The sequence below is a fragment of the Penicillium manginii genome, assembly GCF_028828005.1.
Source record: "Penicillium manginii strain IBT 31320 chromosome Unknown utg000006l:1.0-4164085.0:1.0-4166146.0, whole genome shotgun sequence".
In the NCBI taxonomy this organism is placed as follows: Eukaryota; Fungi; Ascomycota; class Eurotiomycetes; order Eurotiales; family Aspergillaceae; genus Penicillium; species Penicillium manginii.
This window is the reverse complement of record NW_026643107.1, coordinates 1194449-1215087: the sequence shown is the minus strand read 5'-3', so window position 1 is coordinate 1215087 and position 20639 is coordinate 1194449. Positions and strand designations below refer to the sequence as shown.

At 48.1% G+C, this 20639-nt stretch overlaps 11 protein-coding genes across 11 annotated transcripts; 6 read left to right on the top strand and 5 right to left on the bottom strand.

Annotated features, from left to right (window-relative positions):
• Positions 1–1522: 1522 nt before the first annotated feature.
• Positions 1523–3291, bottom strand: N7533_008811 (putative cyclopropane-fatty-acyl-phospholipid synthase; the record flags this gene model as incomplete). The annotated part of the gene is made up of 4 exons (XM_057105461.1): positions 1523–1732; positions 1807–2558; positions 2619–3105; positions 3184–3291. The coding sequence occupies 4 exons, from the start codon at positions 3289–3291 to the stop codon at positions 1523–1525; spliced, it is 1557 nt and encodes a 518-aa protein (XP_056956910.1).
• A 1866-nt stretch (positions 3292–5157) lies between these two features.
• N7533_008810 (uncharacterized protein) lies at positions 5158–5517 on the bottom strand (the record flags this gene model as incomplete). The annotated part of the gene is made up of 2 exons (XM_057105460.1): positions 5158–5214; positions 5275–5517. 2 exons carry the CDS (start codon positions 5515–5517, stop codon positions 5158–5160), a joined length of 300 nt encoding a protein of 99 aa, XP_056956909.1.
• Positions 5518–7738: 2221 nt separating this feature from the next.
• On the top strand, positions 7739–8060 carry N7533_008809 (uncharacterized protein; the record flags this gene model as incomplete). The annotated part of the gene is made up of 2 exons (XM_057105459.1): positions 7739–7948; positions 8001–8060. The coding sequence occupies 2 exons, from the start codon at positions 7739–7741 to the stop codon at positions 8058–8060; spliced, it is 270 nt and encodes an 89-aa protein (XP_056956908.1).
• Positions 8061–10427: 2367 nt separating this feature from the next.
• Positions 10428–11811, bottom strand: N7533_008808 (uncharacterized protein; the record flags this gene model as incomplete). Its single annotated transcript, XM_057105458.1, has 3 exons — positions 10428–11221; positions 11286–11516; positions 11583–11811. The coding sequence occupies 3 exons, from the start codon at positions 11809–11811 to the stop codon at positions 10428–10430; spliced, it is 1254 nt and encodes a 417-aa protein (XP_056956907.1).
• Positions 11812–12350: 539 nt separating this feature from the next.
• Positions 12351–13091, top strand: N7533_008807 (tropomyosin; the record flags this gene model as incomplete). The annotated part of the gene is made up of 3 exons (XM_057105457.1): positions 12351–12368; positions 12550–12854; positions 12929–13091. The coding sequence occupies 3 exons, from the start codon at positions 12351–12353 to the stop codon at positions 13089–13091; spliced, it is 486 nt and encodes a 161-aa protein (XP_056956906.1).
• Positions 13092–13474: 383 nt separating this feature from the next.
• Positions 13475–14243, bottom strand: N7533_008806 (rRNA-processing protein RRP17; the record flags this gene model as incomplete). The annotated part of the gene is made up of 2 exons (XM_057105456.1): positions 13475–13987; positions 14067–14243. The coding sequence occupies 2 exons, from the start codon at positions 14241–14243 to the stop codon at positions 13475–13477; spliced, it is 690 nt and encodes a 229-aa protein (XP_056956905.1).
• Positions 14244–14511: 268 nt separating this feature from the next.
• N7533_008805 (Ac45/VOA1 transmembrane domain-containing protein) lies at positions 14512–15683 on the top strand (the record flags this gene model as incomplete). The annotated part of the gene is made up of 5 exons (XM_057105455.1): positions 14512–14606; positions 14675–14973; positions 15136–15173; positions 15240–15492; positions 15547–15683. 5 exons carry the CDS (start codon positions 14512–14514, stop codon positions 15681–15683), a joined length of 822 nt encoding a protein of 273 aa, XP_056956904.1.
• A 653-nt stretch (positions 15684–16336) lies between these two features.
• N7533_008804 (uncharacterized protein) lies at positions 16337–16891 on the top strand (the record flags this gene model as incomplete). Its single annotated transcript, XM_057105454.1, has 1 exon — positions 16337–16891. One exon carries the CDS (start codon positions 16337–16339, stop codon positions 16889–16891), a length of 555 nt encoding a protein of 184 aa, XP_056956903.1.
• A 29-nt stretch (positions 16892–16920) lies between these two features.
• N7533_008803 (uncharacterized protein) lies at positions 16921–17529 on the top strand (the record flags this gene model as incomplete). Its single annotated transcript, XM_057105453.1, has 1 exon — positions 16921–17529. One exon carries the CDS (start codon positions 16921–16923, stop codon positions 17527–17529), a length of 609 nt encoding a protein of 202 aa, XP_056956902.1.
• A 573-nt stretch (positions 17530–18102) lies between these two features.
• On the bottom strand, positions 18103–18895 carry N7533_008802 (BTB/POZ domain-containing protein; the record flags this gene model as incomplete). The annotated part of the gene is made up of 2 exons (XM_057105452.1): positions 18103–18784; positions 18852–18895. 2 exons carry the CDS (start codon positions 18893–18895, stop codon positions 18103–18105), a joined length of 726 nt encoding a protein of 241 aa, XP_056956901.1.
• A 681-nt stretch (positions 18896–19576) lies between these two features.
• Positions 19577–19948, top strand: N7533_008801 (uncharacterized protein; the record flags this gene model as incomplete). The annotated part of the gene is made up of 2 exons (XM_057105451.1): positions 19577–19626; positions 19792–19948. 2 exons carry the CDS (start codon positions 19577–19579, stop codon positions 19946–19948), a joined length of 207 nt encoding a protein of 68 aa, XP_056956900.1.
• Between the last annotated feature and the right edge of the window lie 691 nt (positions 19949–20639).

Sequence of the window (20639 nt, the reverse complement as noted above, 5' to 3'; positions counted from 1 at the left end):
GTATTTTTCTTCACTATTTCTAATTCTTCACTATTTCTAATAAACTGGGAGAACTGTTAATATGTAAGCTCTATAGAGCGGGTCTTCATTAACGCCATCGAAATTTCAATCGTGCATAATATTCGATCTAAACATATGTACTGATATGGTTAAAAACATGTTCGACGCTGAGAAATTGGAATCTATTTTAGAAGGATGTGACATCCTGAGAACGCCATGGAATAATGTGATCCAGGATACATTCATTGTCGTGTTAAACGCATGGTTTGATGCTTGCCAAGGCCTTTCAAGAAGCTGGCTCGAATAGTCTCAGACCACCTTGTCCTACAAGATGCAATAAAATAGGGATCAGATTTGGTCGTCCACTTGGCAAAACACGTATCATGAGAGCAACCAAGTACTAGTATACTAGATACACAAAGTCTGGCCTGGGCCCGGATATCACTTACGCGCTATCATCAGGCAGAACACATGCAGGGTTACTAGCTTGACTGATCTTCGTCAAAAGCTGTACAGAGTACTCAAATCAGTAATCAGAACTATCCCCAAGGGTATCGTTTCCTTCGATATAGACATACCGGGTCACAACAAGCTGCTTTCCGCCCATCTTGGCAAGAGCTATATGTCGTCTTTCCACTCTTGGCTTCATCCACTTTATTGGCTCGGACACCTTCAACTCGAGCCCATTAGCAGCTATCCTTTTTCTTTCGCAGATGGCACAACAACGTTGCTCATCGGTTCGGGGACAAGCATACACATTTTCCCGGTATATAAAAAGCCTATGAGCGCATTCCGGTCCAATTTGTCACAGCATACGCCAGGGGGGGCCGGCAGGAATGGGGTTGACAGGCTTGATGCAGGAGAATTCAGCGCTCACGACGGCCACGAGGGCGAATAACGCGGAGATTTTCATATCCTCCTGTTTTGCTCCGACGCTGTGGCTCTATTTTTTTCACTTGGTTTTTTGGAAGAAAATGGCGTGGCTGCAGATTCTGTCAAGTCTCGAGGGGCTGAACGATCTTCAGTTTCCGCATTGGGAATGGACCGACCCACTCAGTCAGGGGAGATCGTGATCGAAAATTGGCTACGTCATTCAAGTTGGTAATGGGTGAATTTACGGCGAGCAGAGTTTGGGTATCATCAGTAATTTGAATATGGTCAATACAAAGGAGTAAATAAGCCCATATCGTGAGATCCCGAAATACCTGAAATATGAGGGATCGAACCACTAGTAGGAGATCGAGTTACGGACATATAAAGAACACGCCATGGGCATGATAGGCACAGGCATAGCCTGGATCCATATCCCCATCCCCGCCTGCGGTTCATCCCCAGATGTGACTTTGACTCGCCGGTCTATTCACTTCGGTTCATACTCAGAATTTCATAAAAATATGTTCGCAGCCCGTGGGCTAAGGATTACCACGTCACTCAGACGTTCATCAACACGCTATGAATGCGACTTGATCTGTGCAGATCAAGTTGAGACGCTAGAAAATGGACGATGACTCTGGACGAAAATTTACAAGTCCTTCTTGATGACATGGGCACTGGGGACAGTGCCATTCGCGCGGTTGATGGCAGCTTGGCGAGCACCGGTGAGACCGAACTGAGATTGGATACCCTCGACACGGTGGGTAGAGTTGATGTTCTTGACGAGGGTGAGCTGCCAGCAGGTAGCCCCACCCTGGCGAGAGGTGATAGTGGAGGCGGCAAGGAAGTATTCCCAGATCTAGAAATTTGTCAACAAATTTACATCAAAAAGGAATCATGTATAGAATCTTGGAAGCCTTCGTGAACACTTACGCGGAACCATCTCTTGCCGTACTTGTCTTCAACCTTGTCTTTGTTTCCCATCCAATTCCGGTACCAGCGCCATAGAGTAGCAGAGTAGTGAACACCGATAGTGTCAATGCCCTTGATCTCGAAGCCGGCACCCTCGAGGCGGTCGACGACAAATCCAAGAGGAGTACTAGCATCAGCACCAGGGAAGATGTATTTGTTCATGAACAGACCCCAGATAAGGTCCTCGTATTGCCAAGACTTGCGGAGACCGGCGATCTGCAAGAAGAAAACACCATCATCATCGAGCATATCGTAGACCTGAGACAAGAAAGTGCTGAAGTGACGAACACCAACGTGCTCGGCCATCTCAAGACAAGTGATCTTTTGGTAGCCACCTTCGACACGAGGGGAATCACGGTAGTCTGAGCACACGATTCGGCTTTGGTCCTCCTCAATACCGGCGACACGGAGACCCTTGTTTCCCCAGGCAGTCTGGTTGCGGCCGAGGGTGATACCAGTGACGTGGGCGCCGTAGTGAGCCGAGGCATACTTGGCAAGAGTACCCCAGCCGCAGCCAAGGTCGAGCATCTTGTCACCGGGTTGAATACCAATCTTCTCGCAAACAACGGCCAGCTTATTGTCTTGCAACTCCTCGAGAGTCTCCTCTTTGTTGATGTCACCAATAATCCCGGAGGTATAGATCATACGGGGGCCGAGGAACCAAGCATAGAAGTCATCGCCGCGGTCATAGTGGTCACGGACCTGCTCCTCGTCTGTAGGGCTAGTTAGCACATCTTCATTTAACGAGACACACTTATGGGGATGATCCATACCCTGGGAACGAGTGTGGAGGAGCATCTCGGGGATGAAGCCAAACAGGAAGTGCTTGAAAAGACCCATGGTGAACTTAAAGTTGGCCCAGTCGTGGCGGTATTCGAGAGCCTCGAGGGCATCCATCTTGAAATCAACCTCACCATTGAAGTACTTCTCGTAGAACACCTCCATGGGGATCTTGCTCTTGCCACGGTAGGTAGCACGGTCGTGCTCGGAGTGGAATTGCAGGTAGTGTTCGACGGGGCGGCCACAGTACTTGGCCTTCTCGGTCTTGCGGGGAGAGATAGAGGACGAGATACTCCAGAAAGCCATGAGAACGGGAATTGTAGTGAATAGAGCGAAGAAGATGGTGGTGTAGAGGCCGCCGCTGACCTGGCGGGCCAGGTACCAGGGGACCACGAAGAGCAGGAAGGCCATCAAGCCATTGGAAAAGCTATCGCTTCCCGGAGAATCGGCGGGGACGGGAGCATTCTTGATAGCCAGATACTGGAGGTGTATACTGCGTTAGTTTTTGGGCGTACTTGCACCTTCAATAGCTCTCTACTATAGAGCTAGATTACTTACTAAAGTAGTTGGTACACCGCAGTCAAAGGCAGGTTTGGACTGCACAGGAGCCGGAGGAGTTTGAATAAACTCAAAGTCCGTACTGGACTCCGGATGAGGGGTCGTCATGGCTTTGAGATTTCCAATTGAGAAAGGTGTGACGATGAAAAGGAGACCTCGGTATCAGTAAATAAATGGCAATTTGGGTGGGCGGTGAGTTTACTTCCGCGGCTTCCCATTTGCGCTAGTTGGAGTACAAATAAACATTAATTATGCAATCTAATTTAATCTAATTGGTCTAGCTCCTATTAGGCCAGGCAACCATATTGATGAATGTCAGTAATTGGTTATCATTTAGTCAATACTTGATTGGCACTGTCCTCTCTCTCCAGGGCTTTACTTGGTAGAACATGAATTCAACTTGGAATATCCATGGCCAACTAGGAAGTGGGACCCAGACCCAAATAAGCCTCACTAGTATCTGTTAGTCTAGTGTCAAATATGCAGAATAGCCAGAGGGGCTGGAAAACATTGGAAGTACTATATCAGCACTGCAGTGATTCTAAATTCACACAGTACCTACCTGTCTATCACTTTGTGATCATTCATTCCTTTAAATCATCCTCCAGGGCTCTCGAGGGTCTAGGCACGGTCGTTAGGTCCACCCGCGGGTCGTGGCGAAGTCTAGCCCAGGTACAGGTCTCCGCAAAAGGAGGGTGGCTTGTGCTGCCAAACCCTGGATCCAATCAGGCCATATTCTTTGTGGCTTGAGTTGCCGTGAGCCAGTTTGCGGGTTGGCAGGTTCAAGTTTATGAGGTGTCATCGTCATAGAAGCCCACCAGGACATTCAAAAGTACCCCCAATAAAAACTATATCAACTGGATAAGGGAGATCCTGATCGATACTACATTGATTATCACTACAATGTATTGCCCTAGCGAAAAATCAAAACCCGAGGTAACAAGACCCGCCCGCTTTCCCTGAAAAGCTGAAAAATGTACTAACAATCTCCCAACCCAGCCTATGACTAAAAGCGAGAAGGAACATTTTAGCAAATACGACAAATGGCCATGTAAGAAATATTGCGCTCCTAATGTACTTTCTGTGTGCCTTCCTTTGGAGAGGTAACTTTTAGCTAATTTTGAACAGAGCCTTGAAGCTTTTCATGCCAGGGGTTTCTCTCAGAAAAATACGCCCAGTCAGATCAACCATGTCCACCACCTCTTAGGCTGTTATGAGACCAATACTCAGAGTCAAAATAAATCGCACCAAACCAATTCTCACTTCCAACGTGATGTGATACCCTCTTTGTCGGAAAGACGATCATCTCGTTCAGAGGGAGAAGAAGAAATAAGCAGCGAGAAAGAAGGCTCATATTGATGACTTATGCTTGATGAAAGTGAACGTTTATGAGAATTGAAATGAATGACTCGGAAGAATACGAATATTTTATCAGATATATGCTCTGAATTAGCAATACCACCATCTTGAAGTTATATCTTAGTAATTGATAGTAATCAATATCTTCCGAAAAATATGGCCGGGGATGTTACTGCAGGGAGTGTCGAGGTTGAGACCTCACCTGGGCAGATACCCAGTTCAGCTTCCTCCGTTGCGGACTTACTCCCTCCGAGCAATCCAGCTATTTATTTCTATCAGTCCACCGCTGTCATGACACTAAAATTCAAGTTCACTTAGTTAGGAATTGGTATTCCTTGCAAGCTCCGAGTCTTTTCTCAATTTGAAGATCTCGTGGTCCCAAATGCCCGCAGCCTGAGCTTATCTGAGAAATTACCTTCAGGCACTCACTGGCAAGAACAATATAAAATCATGTCTAGGGCCTCTTCCAAATGTTCGATTCTACGTGTACTTAAAACTTGCCATTTGAATCGAAAGCTACATGTTCGAGGTTGCGTTTGTGTGGAATTAATAGATATTATTTTATTAGGATTAGCCTCACTTGTAGGATTATGTCCATAGGTACAAGTCTGAGATTTAAAGCAAGTGGTTGAGACTGCACTGGAGGTTGAGATCCAGGTTGATCAGACCAGTCTGCGATATAAGTTAGCTTTTCGTTTTCTTTCTTTATTATCATTATAGAAATCCACATACCTGCTCAACGTCGCTCTGCGAGCAGCAGTAGACGTCACCGCCGGAGCAGGACTCGCCCAGAAGGCCGGTGAGCAAGTTGCCGAGGGACAGAAGACCACCGTTTCCGTTGTTGCTGCAGACAACAGTCTGGTGGCTGTCGCAAACAGTCTTTCCGGAGTCATCATCACTACCCTTGACCTTGCCCTCGGAAGTGGGCATGGCCAGGGCAGTGGCGAAGAGAAGAGAGGCGATGAAGAACTTCATGATGACTGGCTTGGTGGTGGTATCTATTCTCAGTCTGTTAGCTGAAATGGGACTCCATGAGAAGTAAATTGCATGCATATCATCACGTACCGTCGGGTCGGCGGTGGAAAGAGAAATGGGATAATCGAAGGCGTAAAGGTCTAGGAAGTGAACATGGGAGTATTTATAAAATTCAACGCTGAGCTTTCATCTACCAAGACTTCCAACTGAAGAAAAATAATCATGTAACCGTGCTATACCACCCCGTATGCTGCCCAATTACCCATTTGGTAGGTTCATTTGGCTTGAATAAGCATAGGCTCGTTTCCGAAAACGGTTCCCCCACGACCCGCTGATGAATCATACACAAAACCTAGAAGCCTTCCTTTACGTCAAGTCTCAGTCTGCGTCAAAATAAATCTCTCATGCAAGAACAATATGTAATTAATAAATATTAGGTACAGTCAGAAACCCCGCAGAACTTTGGAAAATTAGGACCCTGCAGGTTCAGAATTTTGCGCACCCCGAAATAGACAATGGTGAGACTTTGAAATCAACCGGACCACCCGCCCCCAGTGAATAAAAGGTTTTCCGCCACGATAAACTTAATTCACCTTGCCATGTGTCTAATCCGTCGAAAAGAGTATTTGGCGCATTGCGGGACCCATTTCCAACATCTAGCAAGCTGAAAGCCGCCTCGCGTATTAACCGCCCGTTGATATCCAATATTGCCACAGGAAGATAAGTGTTAAGATGGTTCGTTGATTCAGGAGCTGACTGTGTTAAAACTAACGCGTTTTCAGCCAAAGGGTCAAGCGCAGCTTTAAAACTTCACGGATTACTAGATCTTGAATAAAATATTGATTTAGTGCCCCGTGTGACATGACTACTAATTAGTGAGTCACAACAATTTCTTCATGATTTTTATCCTAAATATACTACTAGCACTATTCCAACTTCAGGTTGGAGAACATACGTCTCAGAACAAAAAGAAAGAACTTGAAGAATATCATCGCCTCCCCCGAGAACAGGACTTCACAACTAGGCTCCACAGAAAATCAAAGAATTATAGTGCAACAAACCTCTGCTTGATGTTCATCTTTTCCTGGCACCCGAATGCAGTCCAGATGAGTTTTCTGATTTTCTATGGGATGCCCCGATCCAGCAATCCGGTCGACGAGTCGTGAATATACTCTCCTCTGAATTACAGGTGGTGGTGGTAGAATGGGCCGGTCTCAACTTGGCAAATCAAGGTCCGGACGGAAATTGCGGCCAATGGCTATCCACTGGTAGCTGGGGAGACAATAGTTAATATTTTCAGTTACCTTGGTCCACTTCAGTAGTGGATTTAGGTCCATGAAGTAGGTGGGTTATGACAATCTTTACTAGATATGCTATTTCACATACCCCAAGGGCCATCTCGGATACCGTTTCCGTTCCTTGTTACATTGGTTGACCTCCATTTCATTCTAAAAACACCACCCACGCAAACATCATCAGAGTTAAGTCAATGACGCTCCGCTATGATAGGAGCATTCGGGACCTTTGGGGGCCCCTATATTGATCAAATTCTTGTAAGGCGGTCTATTACATATCTTGGTACTTTTGAATATGTGTGGAATCTCATAAAACAGGGTTGCTCCACAGTTGCCGCAAGCAGTCAGATAATCTTATCCAAGCCACCAAGCCACCTTGTCATATCTCCGGAGTGACGATCCATACCTTCCGAGGGCTGCTCATTGGAGCCTCCCTTTCCAAACTAGGGGAGCCGTGCTATGAAGGGACACTGGATTATCGCGTGGTTACCCAGGTACGCTGGGGAAAACGGAAGTCATCTTACAGCCAGTGTATCACTCTACATTATTTCGTCTGTGAGTCATGACCTAATAATTTCATCAGCTGCTGAATAGAATCAAACGCTTTCCGTCTACCTTGGAATGGTATAGTGCAACATGTAGTGAATAAAGGTGATGATCGACTCTACATACCACATCAGCAAGGGATGTGATCTGCAACGTGGAATGGAGATCTCGTACAATATTTCTCGGCATCATAATTCAGCCCCCTCCGGATTTAGAACTCTCGGGGGTGCTTTAAAAAGGGCCTCAAGGTCGCTCAGTAGAATCATCTTAACACATCAAATCATCTCTTCAATCAATCCATCTATTCAGTATGAACATCAACCTCCCGACCATCTATGTTATACACTAACCTTTCTAGAACCAATCCACACACCTTCAAAATGAAGTTCATCCTCGTCGCTCTTACTCTCGCTGCTACCGCCATTGCCACCTCCTCCGGCGAGGGCAAGGTCTGCAAGTCTGGCCAGTCTGTTGTCTGCTCCGACAACGGCAACGGTGGTCTCCTGACCCTGGGCAACGTCGCCCCCGGTGCTCTGGGCGAGTCCTGCGCCGGCGGTGACGTCTACTGCTGTGACGACAAGGATGTCGCCGTAAGTACTCACTTTCCAACTCGGAATATACACTCGCTAATCATTCGAATAGAGCGGCAACCTCGTCAACCTCGACGTCAACGCTCAGTGCTCTCTCAACCACCTTCTGTAAGAAGCTTTCACAGTAAAGCTTTCTTGCTTCTGTCTTGAATGCCTTATGTCCAATTTTATTGTTTGATATATGGTTGTTGGGCCTCGGGTCAGAAATTTTGATGGATGACTTGCTATATGGGTTTTAAAGTAGTCCTAATACGAACCAATTAATCCTGACTACTTGCTCCCTTTCTCATGGCAATGCTCTCAGCTGGCCAGTCAACTCTTTTTTGTAGCTTCTTCAGTATTGTAAATTTCCTTTCACTATGTCTTTTACGGGTTCAACTGTACATTGCCTAATTCCCAGAGATACAAACCGCTCTACAGTATCAGTATGAAATGACACGACTCTGTAAGTTTTCAATTGAATTGCATCAATTATAGAAACATGAATTTGGCGAGGGAAGGTAAATAGAGCAAAATAAGCTTTAGCCCCTTGTCCTGAACCTCGGAACCTCCATGGGGTTTGAAAAGATCACGTACATCCCACTAGTCTACGCATTTAGTAGTATGTAGGCTCGGAAGTAGAGTTTTGAGTCGAGATTGATATATGTCAGCAGGTAGGAAGGTCTAATGCCCGACCGCTACTAGCATGCTTGACCGTACCGTGTGAGTACTTGCGTCATGCGTGTGGATGAGTGTCAGCTGCACAAGTACGAGAGAGAGTCGAAAAAGGTTGACAACGGAATAATTTGACAGATTGGTAGCACCGTATAGAAACGATTCCTTTCATGAATCATCTAGACATGTTCCTCAATACTATTGCCAGCATCAACTAGCTCTAACCATCATGGAATATATTGAAGCGCACTCAGAAGCCGTCAGCTTCGTCCTACAAGTACTGAGGTACTACATAGGTAGGTCAAGCTCAAATATGACGGAGGGGGCTTTTTCCATGTGATATCTCCTTTTAGACGCGTCAGTCGGCTCTTACCGGAGCATTCCTGCCGGTAGATCCATTCTCAGGCGTCTGGGTCATAACGCGTGCCAAACTTTCTCGGAGGTGAGGTCCCGGGGTCTCTTCGCCCGGTCGCGTCCCTCCAAGGTTGAAACGATAACAAAACTGCGGATCCGGAGTTCTTTTTTGTTAGTTTACTTCCAATATTGGAATCCCCAAATGACCTACTAGTATTACCAAGGTATGTCAGTACTAACTTGTTTTACTAGCGAGTCGGCCAGCGCGAAACACCATAGCTTGGACAATAAATTACGACTCCCGAGGTTGATATATCAACAACCCTATTTTCTAATATAACCCTACAACAAAATTGTATCATTGTTGATTTTCCTTGTATCCGAGTCCTGGGATATTTCTTTAACCTCCTCAACTTGAACTTGAAGTCATCGGCCCGGGAGTTTCCAGGAAGTCCCAAACCTTGGAAGGTTGTTGGAACGTCAAGTTGAAACATACCTAGGTAGGTACTATATGTTTGTAGAGTACCCAGGTAGGAGTAGTATGTACTATTAGGTAGGTACTAGTACTTCAAGTTGATAAAAGTTCAACTTGAAGTTATAAAGCATCACTCAAATTACTACAGAAAAAGATAGATTGTTACTTCTATTGATTATATCAACCGAACGGAATTTTAAATAGAAAGGATCTGTTGTTGAGATATTTTATTCCACATTTAGTATCCATGGATGGTATCCCCCTATTTTTGGCAATGGTCGACCCGCTTGGATGGCCGAATCGCTAGTGAAACACGTTGTATATACTACTTAGGTAGCTTGTCGGATCCGTGGAATTCACCTGGGCAGTTACTACAATACTAGTAGTACTACTAGTCCATGTTTTATCAGTCAACCATCATGATACATACAGTCAAGAATCGGGAATTGAAAACCAGATTCAATGCCGATTACTAGTAAGACCAACTCCTCAAAGTCTCAGATAGCACTGATCCTTGAAGGGAAAAAGCTCTCTCAATGCCCCTCCCCATATACTTATGGCCAGATCAAGGTACAATCGGTTAAGTGTTTCTCAAAGGATATCACCTGACTTCGGTCCTATTCTTGGCTGAGGGCGACATGATGTTCTTCTAGTCTCTAGCTGTACACTAGTAGTATTGGTACATTGTCAGTGTGACAGATGGAACATCGGTTTTTTTTGGAAAGGCCATATGTGAACTTTGTTCAAGGTCAGATACAATTCTCCACTACCCGAACCTCGACGAAAGCCCAGCTCAAGCCCGCAGCTGTGCAGAAATCCAATTCCATCCTAGAGGTCCCATACAATAATACGCCATAATCCACCCTCACAGCCTAGACCAGCCCGATCAAGAAAGCAGAAAGAAAAAAGATAGTACAAAACGAAAGTAATTCAAATGATAGTGGTTAAGTTTCATAACGATGTCATGGCAAGAATAAAAGAGTGAAACCCAGCTTACTACAGCGCCAGCTGGAAATTCAAAGCCTCGTCATCTTCCTCGAAAGTAGGCAGATTCTCCTCGAGTTCCTGCGCAGTGCTGGTTTCTTCGGGAGAGTCGAAGCTGCCGGCGGCCTTGCAACGGGTCCACATGTCCGAGCCCAGCGGGGGAGCGCCGTAGAGCTGCATGTATGTCTCCGGTGAGAGTGTTGTGTGGGTAGTAGACGGCTTCGAGTCTTCTTTGTTTTCGTTCAGAGTGGAAGACACACTTCGGCCCTTGGAGTAGCCGAGAGTGCTATTGGACGCAGCGGCAGCGGCGGTGTTGCGCATGGACGACGGGTTGGTTGGGACCCGGGTCTTCTTCCTCGGCATCAAAGCGGAGGGGAGAGCGGAGGGCAGTCGGGACTTGGAAGCCGGAGCGACACGAGCGGGAGCAGCGCTTGGTGTGGGTGCAGAAGCCAGGGCGCTGGCAGCTTCACGGGAGCGAAGCGTGGAGACGGTGCGGGTGTGACGCGTGGTAGTCGATACGGGAGTCCTTGAGCGTGTGCTGCGAGGTTGCGGCATCGGGGCTTTCATCAATTCGTCTTCGCTGGGCTCATTGAGGGTGATTGTGTCCAGCTGCTTCATGATCATTTCCTCGGCCATCTTATCGCATCTCAGTGAGTCCTCGCGGAATTTCCGTTGCCTTTGGGTGAGGCCATCGCGGCCGACTTGTTGTTTGCCGTACACACTTTCCAGTCCGAGTGCGCGGTTCCTTGGTCGGAACTGAGGGAAGGTTGTGTCGTATGTGATATCGTCTGGAAGGTCCGGGAGATCTGGAAAGTTTATCAGTATACGCGCGTTTTTCGGCTAACTCCACTCGAAATATCCAGGTCTTACCTTTCGGCTTGGGTGGCATGTATTCAATATCTGGTACGTCATCTTGAGGAGCTTCGGTAAAGACCTTTGTTTGGGATTGCTGGAGAACAGGACCGGTCTTCTTGCGCACGGTGGAAGCGCGTCGGTTCGTGTTTCCTGGCTTCAAAGCTCCTCCAAATGGAGCGGGTGTTTGAGGAGCTCTGGCTTTCTGATTGTTTGTCTTGACACCCAGAGGAGCACGGTTTCGAGGTTCTAGCAGCACATTTCAGTTAGCTTGGGTCTATTCGAGTAATATCAAAACACGGAATTCGCGCGTACCCATGGGAGTGACTGGGGCCAGCTTTCCGGGCTTGCCATTATCTTGACGAGCTCCATTTCCCTTGACTGTATTCTTGCCAAATGCCAACGGATTGTTTTCGTCTCGAAGAGGGATCTGTCTGCCGGGAGTCTTGGGAGCAAGCTGTCTCATGCCTTGGTTCATAGGCTTGGCGGCGGCGGCGGTTTGGTGAGTGTTTACCAGGTTTTCCTGGTCACGGATAGCCAGCATGGCGGCGAGAAGGTATATGCTGTGAGCATGCACAGCACTTGATTTCTTGGGTATTGTGTGAAGTGTCTCGGTCTTGAAGGTCTGGAGGAGTGAAGGAAGCTCTGTTCTAGAGCATCCCATCTGTCAGTGAAGGTCGTGGTTGCCCGTGGAGACGCGGCGATCGGAAGGCGGTGATTGGCTGGTTGACACGGGGGCTTTGTGTACAACTGATGCCTGATTCCTAAGGCCTGATTAAGGCCACAATACATTTATTGTGGCCTGTGTACATCCACATTGGGCAAGTACCGAGTACTTGTGTTACAGCGTATTTTATAGTGAGTAAGCGAGTACTGTCTACCGCCTCATGCTTCCCCCCCTGCTCCATCGCTGGCCCCTTCTCTCCCAATTCTGGCCCAAAGGATATTCCCTCTTCCCCCCCCCACCATTTCCAACCAACCGGCTACGCTGAGCGACAGCCTTGACTTCCTTTCACCCATACATATTAACTTCCATCTTCTTTCTTCCTACCCATCCTACATCTCTCAAATACTTCACTCAAAATGGACAAGATCAAGGAGGTATGTGTTTTGGCCCCCCCCTGTCCTTCCCTGGCGGGGTAGCTTGACAAGCTGTCCCCTTTGCCCTTTGCACCTTGCACCTTGCACCTTGCACCGTTCCCCTTCCGTGCCCTGCATATTAGTCCTGCATCTGCACTGCCGAGCATAATCACACGATGCTAATCACCAGCTTCGCCAATAGCGTATGAACGCCCTCCGCGTGGAGGCTGACGAGGCTCACGATGCCGTCGAGGAGCTGAAGGCCAAGGTCAAGACCCTGGAGCAGGAGAGCCTTTCCAAGGAGCAGGAGATCACATCCCTCAACCACCGCAACCAGCTCCTCGAGGAGGAAGTTGAGAAGCTTGAGTCCTCCGTTAAGGACGCCAAGGACGCCGCCAACCAGAGCGCCCAACACGACACCCAAAATGAGGCCCTCCAGCGCCGGGTGCAACTCCTCGAGGAGGAGGCGGAGGAGAACGACAAGACTCTGCGCGAGACAAACGAGAAGTACGCCCACGCATCATCTTTACCACGATCTCTTGCCGCTTTGCACCACAGCCAGCTAACTTTCCAACCTACAGGCTCCGCCAAACCGACGTCAAGGCCGGCCACTACGAGCGCAAGGTGCAAGCACTGGAGACGGAACGCGACCAGTGGGAGGCCAAGTACGAGGAGATGTCGGAGAAGCACAGTAAGCTCGAGAAGGACCTGCACGAGCTGGAGGTCTCCATCAGCAACGTCTAAGCAGGACGCTGAGTATCGGTGGAGGGTGTCGGAATACGTCGGGTTGGATGCAGGCTCACTTCCCTTTTTCGAGCTGTCTGCTTTGTTTTCTTTTTTTATCATACAGCGGCTGGTTGCGTTATTCCTCATCCTTCTACCGTGCTGGAGAACACCTTTCATTTCCATTGCACACATGTCATATTGACTACGGTACCGGGTCGAATTGCTCGAATTAATCCACCATTTTTTGTGCCCTCCCCAGTCGTCTCGTCTCGTGAAAGTCATAGATATTTGATGCGCAAGCAGTATTTGCATATGGTGTGGTATAAGAATAAATCGACAGAAAATAACCAGCTCTTTTCTTCCTTTTCTTTCCAAAGTTTCCTTTCCTTTCCTTCCCTCGATCATTTCTCTTTGCGTTTCTCGGCCTTCTTGGACTTTGATGCCCGTTGCTTGGCGTGGTTGATTTTCCGGTCTGCCTTGCTCTCGTACCGGAACGACCGCTTCTTATTCACCTTCTTAGGTCGGTCTGCACCATACTTCTTCGCCTTCTTGGGTTTCTTGTCGTCGGCGTTTTCTTCGGTAGCCTCGACTGGGTATTCCTTCTTCTCCTCCTCTTCCGCGTCGGAGTCGTCCTCTCGTACGGCCTTTCGTAAACCCTCTCGCGACGGGTCCATTTCCTCCACGGTGACAGTTGTGTATTTATCTTCGTCGATATATTCCGCCTCATAGTCCACCGCGGGTGGTTCCTCGATGCCGCCCCATTCCTCATCGTCCTCCTCGGCGTCGGAATTGGCGTCGCTGGTACCGCCGTTCACCTCCCGATCAATCTGCTTGTCCATCTCCTTGAGACGCTTCAGTTGCCTTTGATGCTCTTCCAAAGCTTCCTTGTATTCAGCGGCACGTTCTTCGCGCATCTAGAGAAAAAAAAAGAAATTAGTCCTGCGACGGCATTTTCACCCGGGGACAGAGAATTCTGCAAGAAGCAGAACTTACCCTGGCACGATCATGTCTGCGCTCCTCCTTGTATCTCTTTTCAGCCGCAGCCTGTCCATGCTTAATGCGCTCCTGCTTGCGCTTGCGGAACCCAGTCAGCCATTCCTGTCGGGCTTCTGGGTCGAAATTGACTTCTTCGGTCTTGGAGACCTTGCGGCGTTTGACGGAGGGGCCCATAGTGACAAAATAGCAATCAAGAAATAAGTCGGTCAGAAGATTAACCCAATGGTATAAGAAAATAAGAAGAAGCAAAACCGCACTGGCGCTGTGCGATAGGATATTCTCAAAGGCCGAGAAAAAAAAAAGTCGGGTTGAATGTGAAGCTCAGGCGGGTCGGGCCTGTCGACCGCCTCCGAGACCAGCGGCTGAACTCCTCCCCCGTTGACGTTGGCTATTGGCATTAACCATCCTCCCCCAGTTTCACACATCCACACACACCCACGCCATGCATCTAAGCAGGGTTGGACTGTTGGCCCTTGCGGCAGCTGCAGTTGATGCTTTCCGCGATACTTCGCCATTCTTCCTGGCCTCGACTTCCGAGTATGTTTGTTTCCTGTGGCCCATGGCCCACCTCCGAAAGCTACGGCCAGCTAATCACTCGCCCCTAGGTTGTTGGCCAACTCCGCCTATATCAAGACCAGCGCTTCACTATTCGACGACTTGAGCTCTTCGCTGAGCAGCTGCCCGTCGGATTACTATGTCGTCGTTCACCAACCCGGTGTCCACAGCTCGGATTTCTCGACTCGCAAGTCGGCACCCCGCCTTGGCGCGAAGATGATGGGCAAGGACAAGTCCATTCGGTCGCAGATGAGCGTCAATGAAGTCGCGGGATTATTGGATGTGAAGGAGATCAAGAACATCCTCCAGGAGAAGTGCAAGGCGGAGACTACTGCTATCGACGGCTCATGTGAGTTGCCTCACCCTCCCTGCCGGAACCCGTTGCGGAACAGGAGGAGATATATGGGATATGCATGGGAGCTGCAAACTGACATCGGCGTGTAGCTGGAGAATATCCCTCTTACTTTGACTCGGCTCCTCGGGTTATTGACATTGAATTTCCCATGCTTAGCTTGGGCTCGGATCGTGCCAGCCAGCTGTCCGATAATGGTACGTTGATGCTATCCTACTCTGGAAGGATAATCATGAACTTGTTCTGACTCTAACCGTCCACAGATGGCCTCATCTCCGATATCATTGACCGTCTTCCCCCCCAAGTCCAAGTATACTCTCCTCTACGTTACTTCGCCTCGCGAGTTCCCCGAGTCCGACTCTGTGATCTACGAGTCCGATGGAGCTGGCTCTAGCTACCTGGATCCCATCCACATGGACCTGAAGCGGGACTACTCTTCCTACAAGTCCGACTCCAGTGATTCCGAGTCAGACCGCAGGATCTCCCTGTTTGACGAATACCAATTCTTTACTCCCGGTTCGTAGCCCCTCCTTGGCTTCGTTTGTCGATCCCTTCTAACGTTTTTAACAGGTATCTTTATGGGTCTGATTGCAACCTTCTTCTTTGTCACCATTTTGTATATTGGTGTCAGTGCTCTGAGTAGCCTTCAAGTCCCCTACGCTGCGTTTGAAAAGGACACTTCCGCCGCCGCGAAGAAACAGCAGTGATCGGAGTGAGTAGGTGGGCTAAAGCTAGACTTATACCTTGCACGTGGCATGTTTTTATCAAATTTCCTTGTTTCTTTTCGGGTCCAGGGGTACATTTATTGTTGCGTATTTTCATGTATGATATAATATGTTCAACAAATTCTTACTGCGTTGCGATGCTTTGCTATGCTATACTAGGATATCATGTGACACTACCCCAGAGTTTGGCCTGAGGCTGCCAATCTCGTCTCGCTTTGCCTCAACTGGTTTGGTCTTTTCGCTTCCTTCCAATTCTCGCTTACCCCAAGCAGCTTTTCTCCCTTTCTTAATCCCCTAACGCTCGTTGTTTCCCACTCTGGGATAGTCATTCGTTTTACCTGCCGACCCTCGATGGTCTACCTCTCACACTGCGGCCTGTAAACTGTGCGTTAAGCCCCTGATCTGCCAGGAACACAGGCACCGCACCGACCAGGCTTTCTGTCAGCCAGGACGAATTACGATCCCCTTTACGGGCCAGGGCAGCGAGGAGCAGGGATAAGGGTTCGTTGAAAGAACTGAGTATCAGAAGATTCTTTGCCTTGTACACCCACACTGATCGTCCATCTACATTCCACTCCACAGACCCGCTGTGGAGAATCGAATCCGTTAATTTCATTGTTTACTGTCTGGTCACCATGAGACTTCTCCCACGAGGGCTGGGGAATTCCCAGCCGCGACTGATTCTTCTTTTTCTGTTGGTGATTGTCATCGCAGCTCGTGTGTCTGCCCAGAAGGCGGGGGATAAAACGACGGAGACAACAGCCGATGCCCAGACCACCGACGATCGCTCGACCAGTGACAGCAGCACAACCACCCCTAGCGTGACCGAAACCACTACCACAGCTAAGGAAACCACTTCAACCTCGTCCTCCGAAACTGGAAAAACAACCACCACCACCACCTCCTCCTCCTCCTCCTCCTCCTCCTCCTCCACAAAGTCGGACAAGACGACCACTACCATGGATACAACGACGACTTCGTCGACCTCCACCTCGGAAACCTCAACCTCAACTTCAACCACCGACACCACAACATCATCCGTTTCCACAACAACGGAATCAACATCCTCATCAACCACCACAGGCGCCCCAATAGTAACCGTCCCCCCGACCGCAAATGCACCATACATGCAAACAACAAACACGCCAGAAGGAACAGTCTTCATCGCCGTCGGCGCCGCCTCGGCCTAATCGGCTTAGCCGTCCTCGCCTGGCGCGGAATGGTCGCATGGTCCGTAAACCGCTCCGTCCGCCGCGCAGCAATGGCCCAATCCGAATCCAAGCGCCTCCTCCGCGGAAGCCGCAAGAAGCGCTCAACAGTCTACGCCCCGGCCCCCGCGACCGACGTCTCCCTAGAAAAACTCGGCGCAGCAACCCGCGCAAGCTACAAGCCCTCCTCCAAGCGCGGCCCCAGCGGCGGCAGCGGCCTCTTTTACTCGCCGACAGCTGGCGGTGCCGGAGCGGGCGCAGGCGCAGCGGCCGGATCGCACCATAGTCTCGGCGCGACGAATAATCGTGGCTCGACGTACCTCCCGCCGGGATTCTATACTGCTGCTGGTAATAACTCGACCAGGGACTCGATTGGTGGTGCGCCGGGTGCGGGTGGTGGTGCGGGATACCCGCCTAATGGTTCTTCGCCTTCTTTGCCGCCGACGGGGCCTGGGACGTACTATGATGCGCCGCCGCGGCAGTCGTATGGTGGTGCGTCGACCAGTTCGTTGAATCTTAGTCAGGTGCAGCAAGGCCGGGCGCCGAGTGCGTATCTGGAGGATCTTTTTGAGAATCATAGTTCGCCGCCGCCGCGTCGGTCGGATCGGCGGGAGAGGTAGGGTGTGAGGGTTTGTCTGTGTAATGTAGCATGGTACTTATGACAGGGACGATATGATATTCGACGGGTTTGATTGAGCATTTATTGTTTTGCGATTTACTTTTTATGTTTTGATTCTTCTTTCATGTGTGCTATAGTTGTTTGATCTTTTACATTTATCTAGTGCTTGTTGTTTTTTCGAAAGGTGTTTATGGTGTTCTTTTTCTGCTCTCCTCTTTTCTTTTCGTTTTGTTCTATCAGCGTGCTATTTTCTTTATATAACTCATCGGCCTTTTGAATGTTCCTACTACCTGGTCATGCACAAATATCATTCTTTCTTCCTCTGGATTCGTCTTCCAAGGTTGAGTGATTCATATTTTAAACTTAGCAGTCTTCGATACCCCATTGGTGTCAATGAAACTTCATCTATCGTGAAAGTTCCACTACTGGTTTTTTTGAAACTGGAGCTTAACTTCAAGTTTGCCAGGGGCTTTTCATTCTTAGATTTAGATTAAAATCGATGTCGTACACACAAACGCTCGCCCTCGACGAGGACCCGTGGGCAACTTCCATCCACGCAACTGGTTCGATCTAACTAGACTTTGTTCAAATCGAAACGAAATCTTTTCCCGCTGATAGGATCTTCAACAGTGACCTCATTCGTAGGTGTCAGGGTATACAGGGCACTCTGAATCTCTTTGAGGAGGTCAGCTCCGAAAGAGGGGCAAGCCAGGATCTCTCCGTTAAACTTGTGATCTCTGCTGCGAAGAAAACCTTCAACACATGCTGAAGCCAAAGCACGTCGCACCGGATGCCTGCTCGGCAAAAAGCTTGCTGAAACAAGATGATCTCGTGTGAGACAATAGGTGTTGTGATCGATGTCTCGGCCGTGTCTGTTGGAATTTGGATGCGGGTTGGATACTATGGTGTCCTTGATAAAGGGCACGATTTTTTCTTCTATCCCGGTAATTGAGTACTTGTCCGCAAATCTTGCGAGTCTCAGGAGGGCCGAGATATGTTCTTCCGGGCCTCCGATATCCAAGTCGAAAGTGCGTCGATACAGCCATTGAATAAGTGCTTCGAGGCTATGCACTGAGACATCGTCGTCGGTCTCTTCCAGAGTGACCGTCTGCTCCTGTGACTCTAGGAATTCGCCGTTGAACATTTTCGAGAAGACTGGCGATTCTGCGCAGAGGAGACTTTTCGAAATCACGTATTCCTTGTTGCTAGGCTGGAGGCATATTTTGACGGAAGGGCCCTGATAGAGGGGAAGGACCCTGGATCATGATACCACAGTTTTCAGAAAACCGCTTTCCCAAGATATCCCAGCCTAGAGATACTTACTTGGTTACAAAGTGCTCTGTACTTCCTTGGGATGGCTCGCTCATTGTTATGGAATCAAACTTGAAGGATGCTGCGGTTGGGAGTAAATGGTGTCGAGAGACTCGAGAGTTTGGAATATGGGAAGAGAGAAAGTTCAATCTTGGAAGTTCAAGTTGTATTGCAGGTGACTTCCATGTGTGAATGGTGTTGAGGGTAAGTGCTCTAGGCGTCCACTGCCTCAGGCGCCCCCCGCCCCTTCCCTAGTATATACCTACCTAGGTAGGTAGCTTCAAGTTCACCTTCGTCTCCACAAATTCTTGCTAGACAATGTTTCTTTTACATTCTTAAGAGGAATATCAACTTAAACTGAATATACTTTGTACATAAATAACATCATTTTCCCATAACTATAAGTTTCGAGACATAGCAAGACCTTGAAGCAGAGTATATCAAGGATATCCCAGCCATCGGTGGAAGCTATTCTACGTATACAAATTGCTTGATTCTACGTGTTTAAGGTACTGAGTGTATTGTCTGGTAGGATACCGGGTTAATGGAACATCAATTGCCGGTATGATTCACTGTCGACAAGATATAAACACCTATCTATCTATTCGTACGAATATGAAATTATACTCCCGATACCTCTATATTATCAACTTGGATATCGACTTGGATAAAATGTGCTTTATAGTATCCAAATCTATCAAGCCTTAGAGACAGCACTAGGAGTGAATTTACCCATAATGGCTGTCTCTATATCTCTCAAGCAGCAGAAAAAGGAATTCAGCAACATGTTACATAAGAGACCTTTTACTAACTGAAAAATCAAATTCCACAGAAATTCGGGGAATATCGAAGTATCGAAATATTGTGAGTCTTCAATCTATCTCCAAACATTTTCTACATTGGAAAATACTAACTTAAAAAGTGAGACAAAATATGGCAAAGGAAGTTCTAGAAAAGGTTCCAAGAAGGGCTCCAAGAAGGGCTCCAAGAAGGGTTCCAAGAAGAGTCATAAAGGCAAAGATACAGTTCACCAATCCTCACACAACCCAAAGGACGATGAGAAAGTTGTCAAATTCAAAGTCATTGGCAAAAAGGGCACCAGTAGATAGAAAAGACATGCCATTGTTATCCAGATGGACGTGTCACTGAGTCTATGAAAGATGAAGGCACATCTCGAGGCGGAGATTCCACTTCGCAAGTGTGATATTTGGAACAAACCATCTATAGGACGAATCACAGGTTTGCATGTAGACTTAGGCCTCAGGCCTTGGGTAAATTATCTGCGTATCTAGTTCTTTCTGGTTTATCCGCCCCCTTGTTCTTCTCTTTCCTTTTCATGCTTAGATTTCCCGTCAATACTACTTAAATACTACGATTGTTGACATTTTTGATCATAACGTGACTGAGCTGTTACTGTCAACCTAGAAAAGGGTTCTAACTGAATATGATCGTACTACTTTACACTTCTAGTAGTAAAGCCACCCGGGCAGATACGAGGACGTAGGGGGGACTTGTCAGAAAGCTCCCGAAGCACCTCCGCTGTTTCGTTCAAGGCGATTGCGCGCTCAATGATTTTGTCTTTTTAGAGCTTTTGAGATTGAAATAAATTACGGATCTAACAACCTTCTTTTGGCAGAAGTAAGTAACAAGGATTTATATGTAGCAAACAGGCCTAGAAGCCTTACTGCTTGGTATTACAGCAGCTTCTAAGATAATCAATCCTCTGGTAGGCGATTCACCATGGCTAGAATTAGTCACGTGCTCATGGAAACTTGTGTCGTCCTTTTTGCTTCCTCGCTA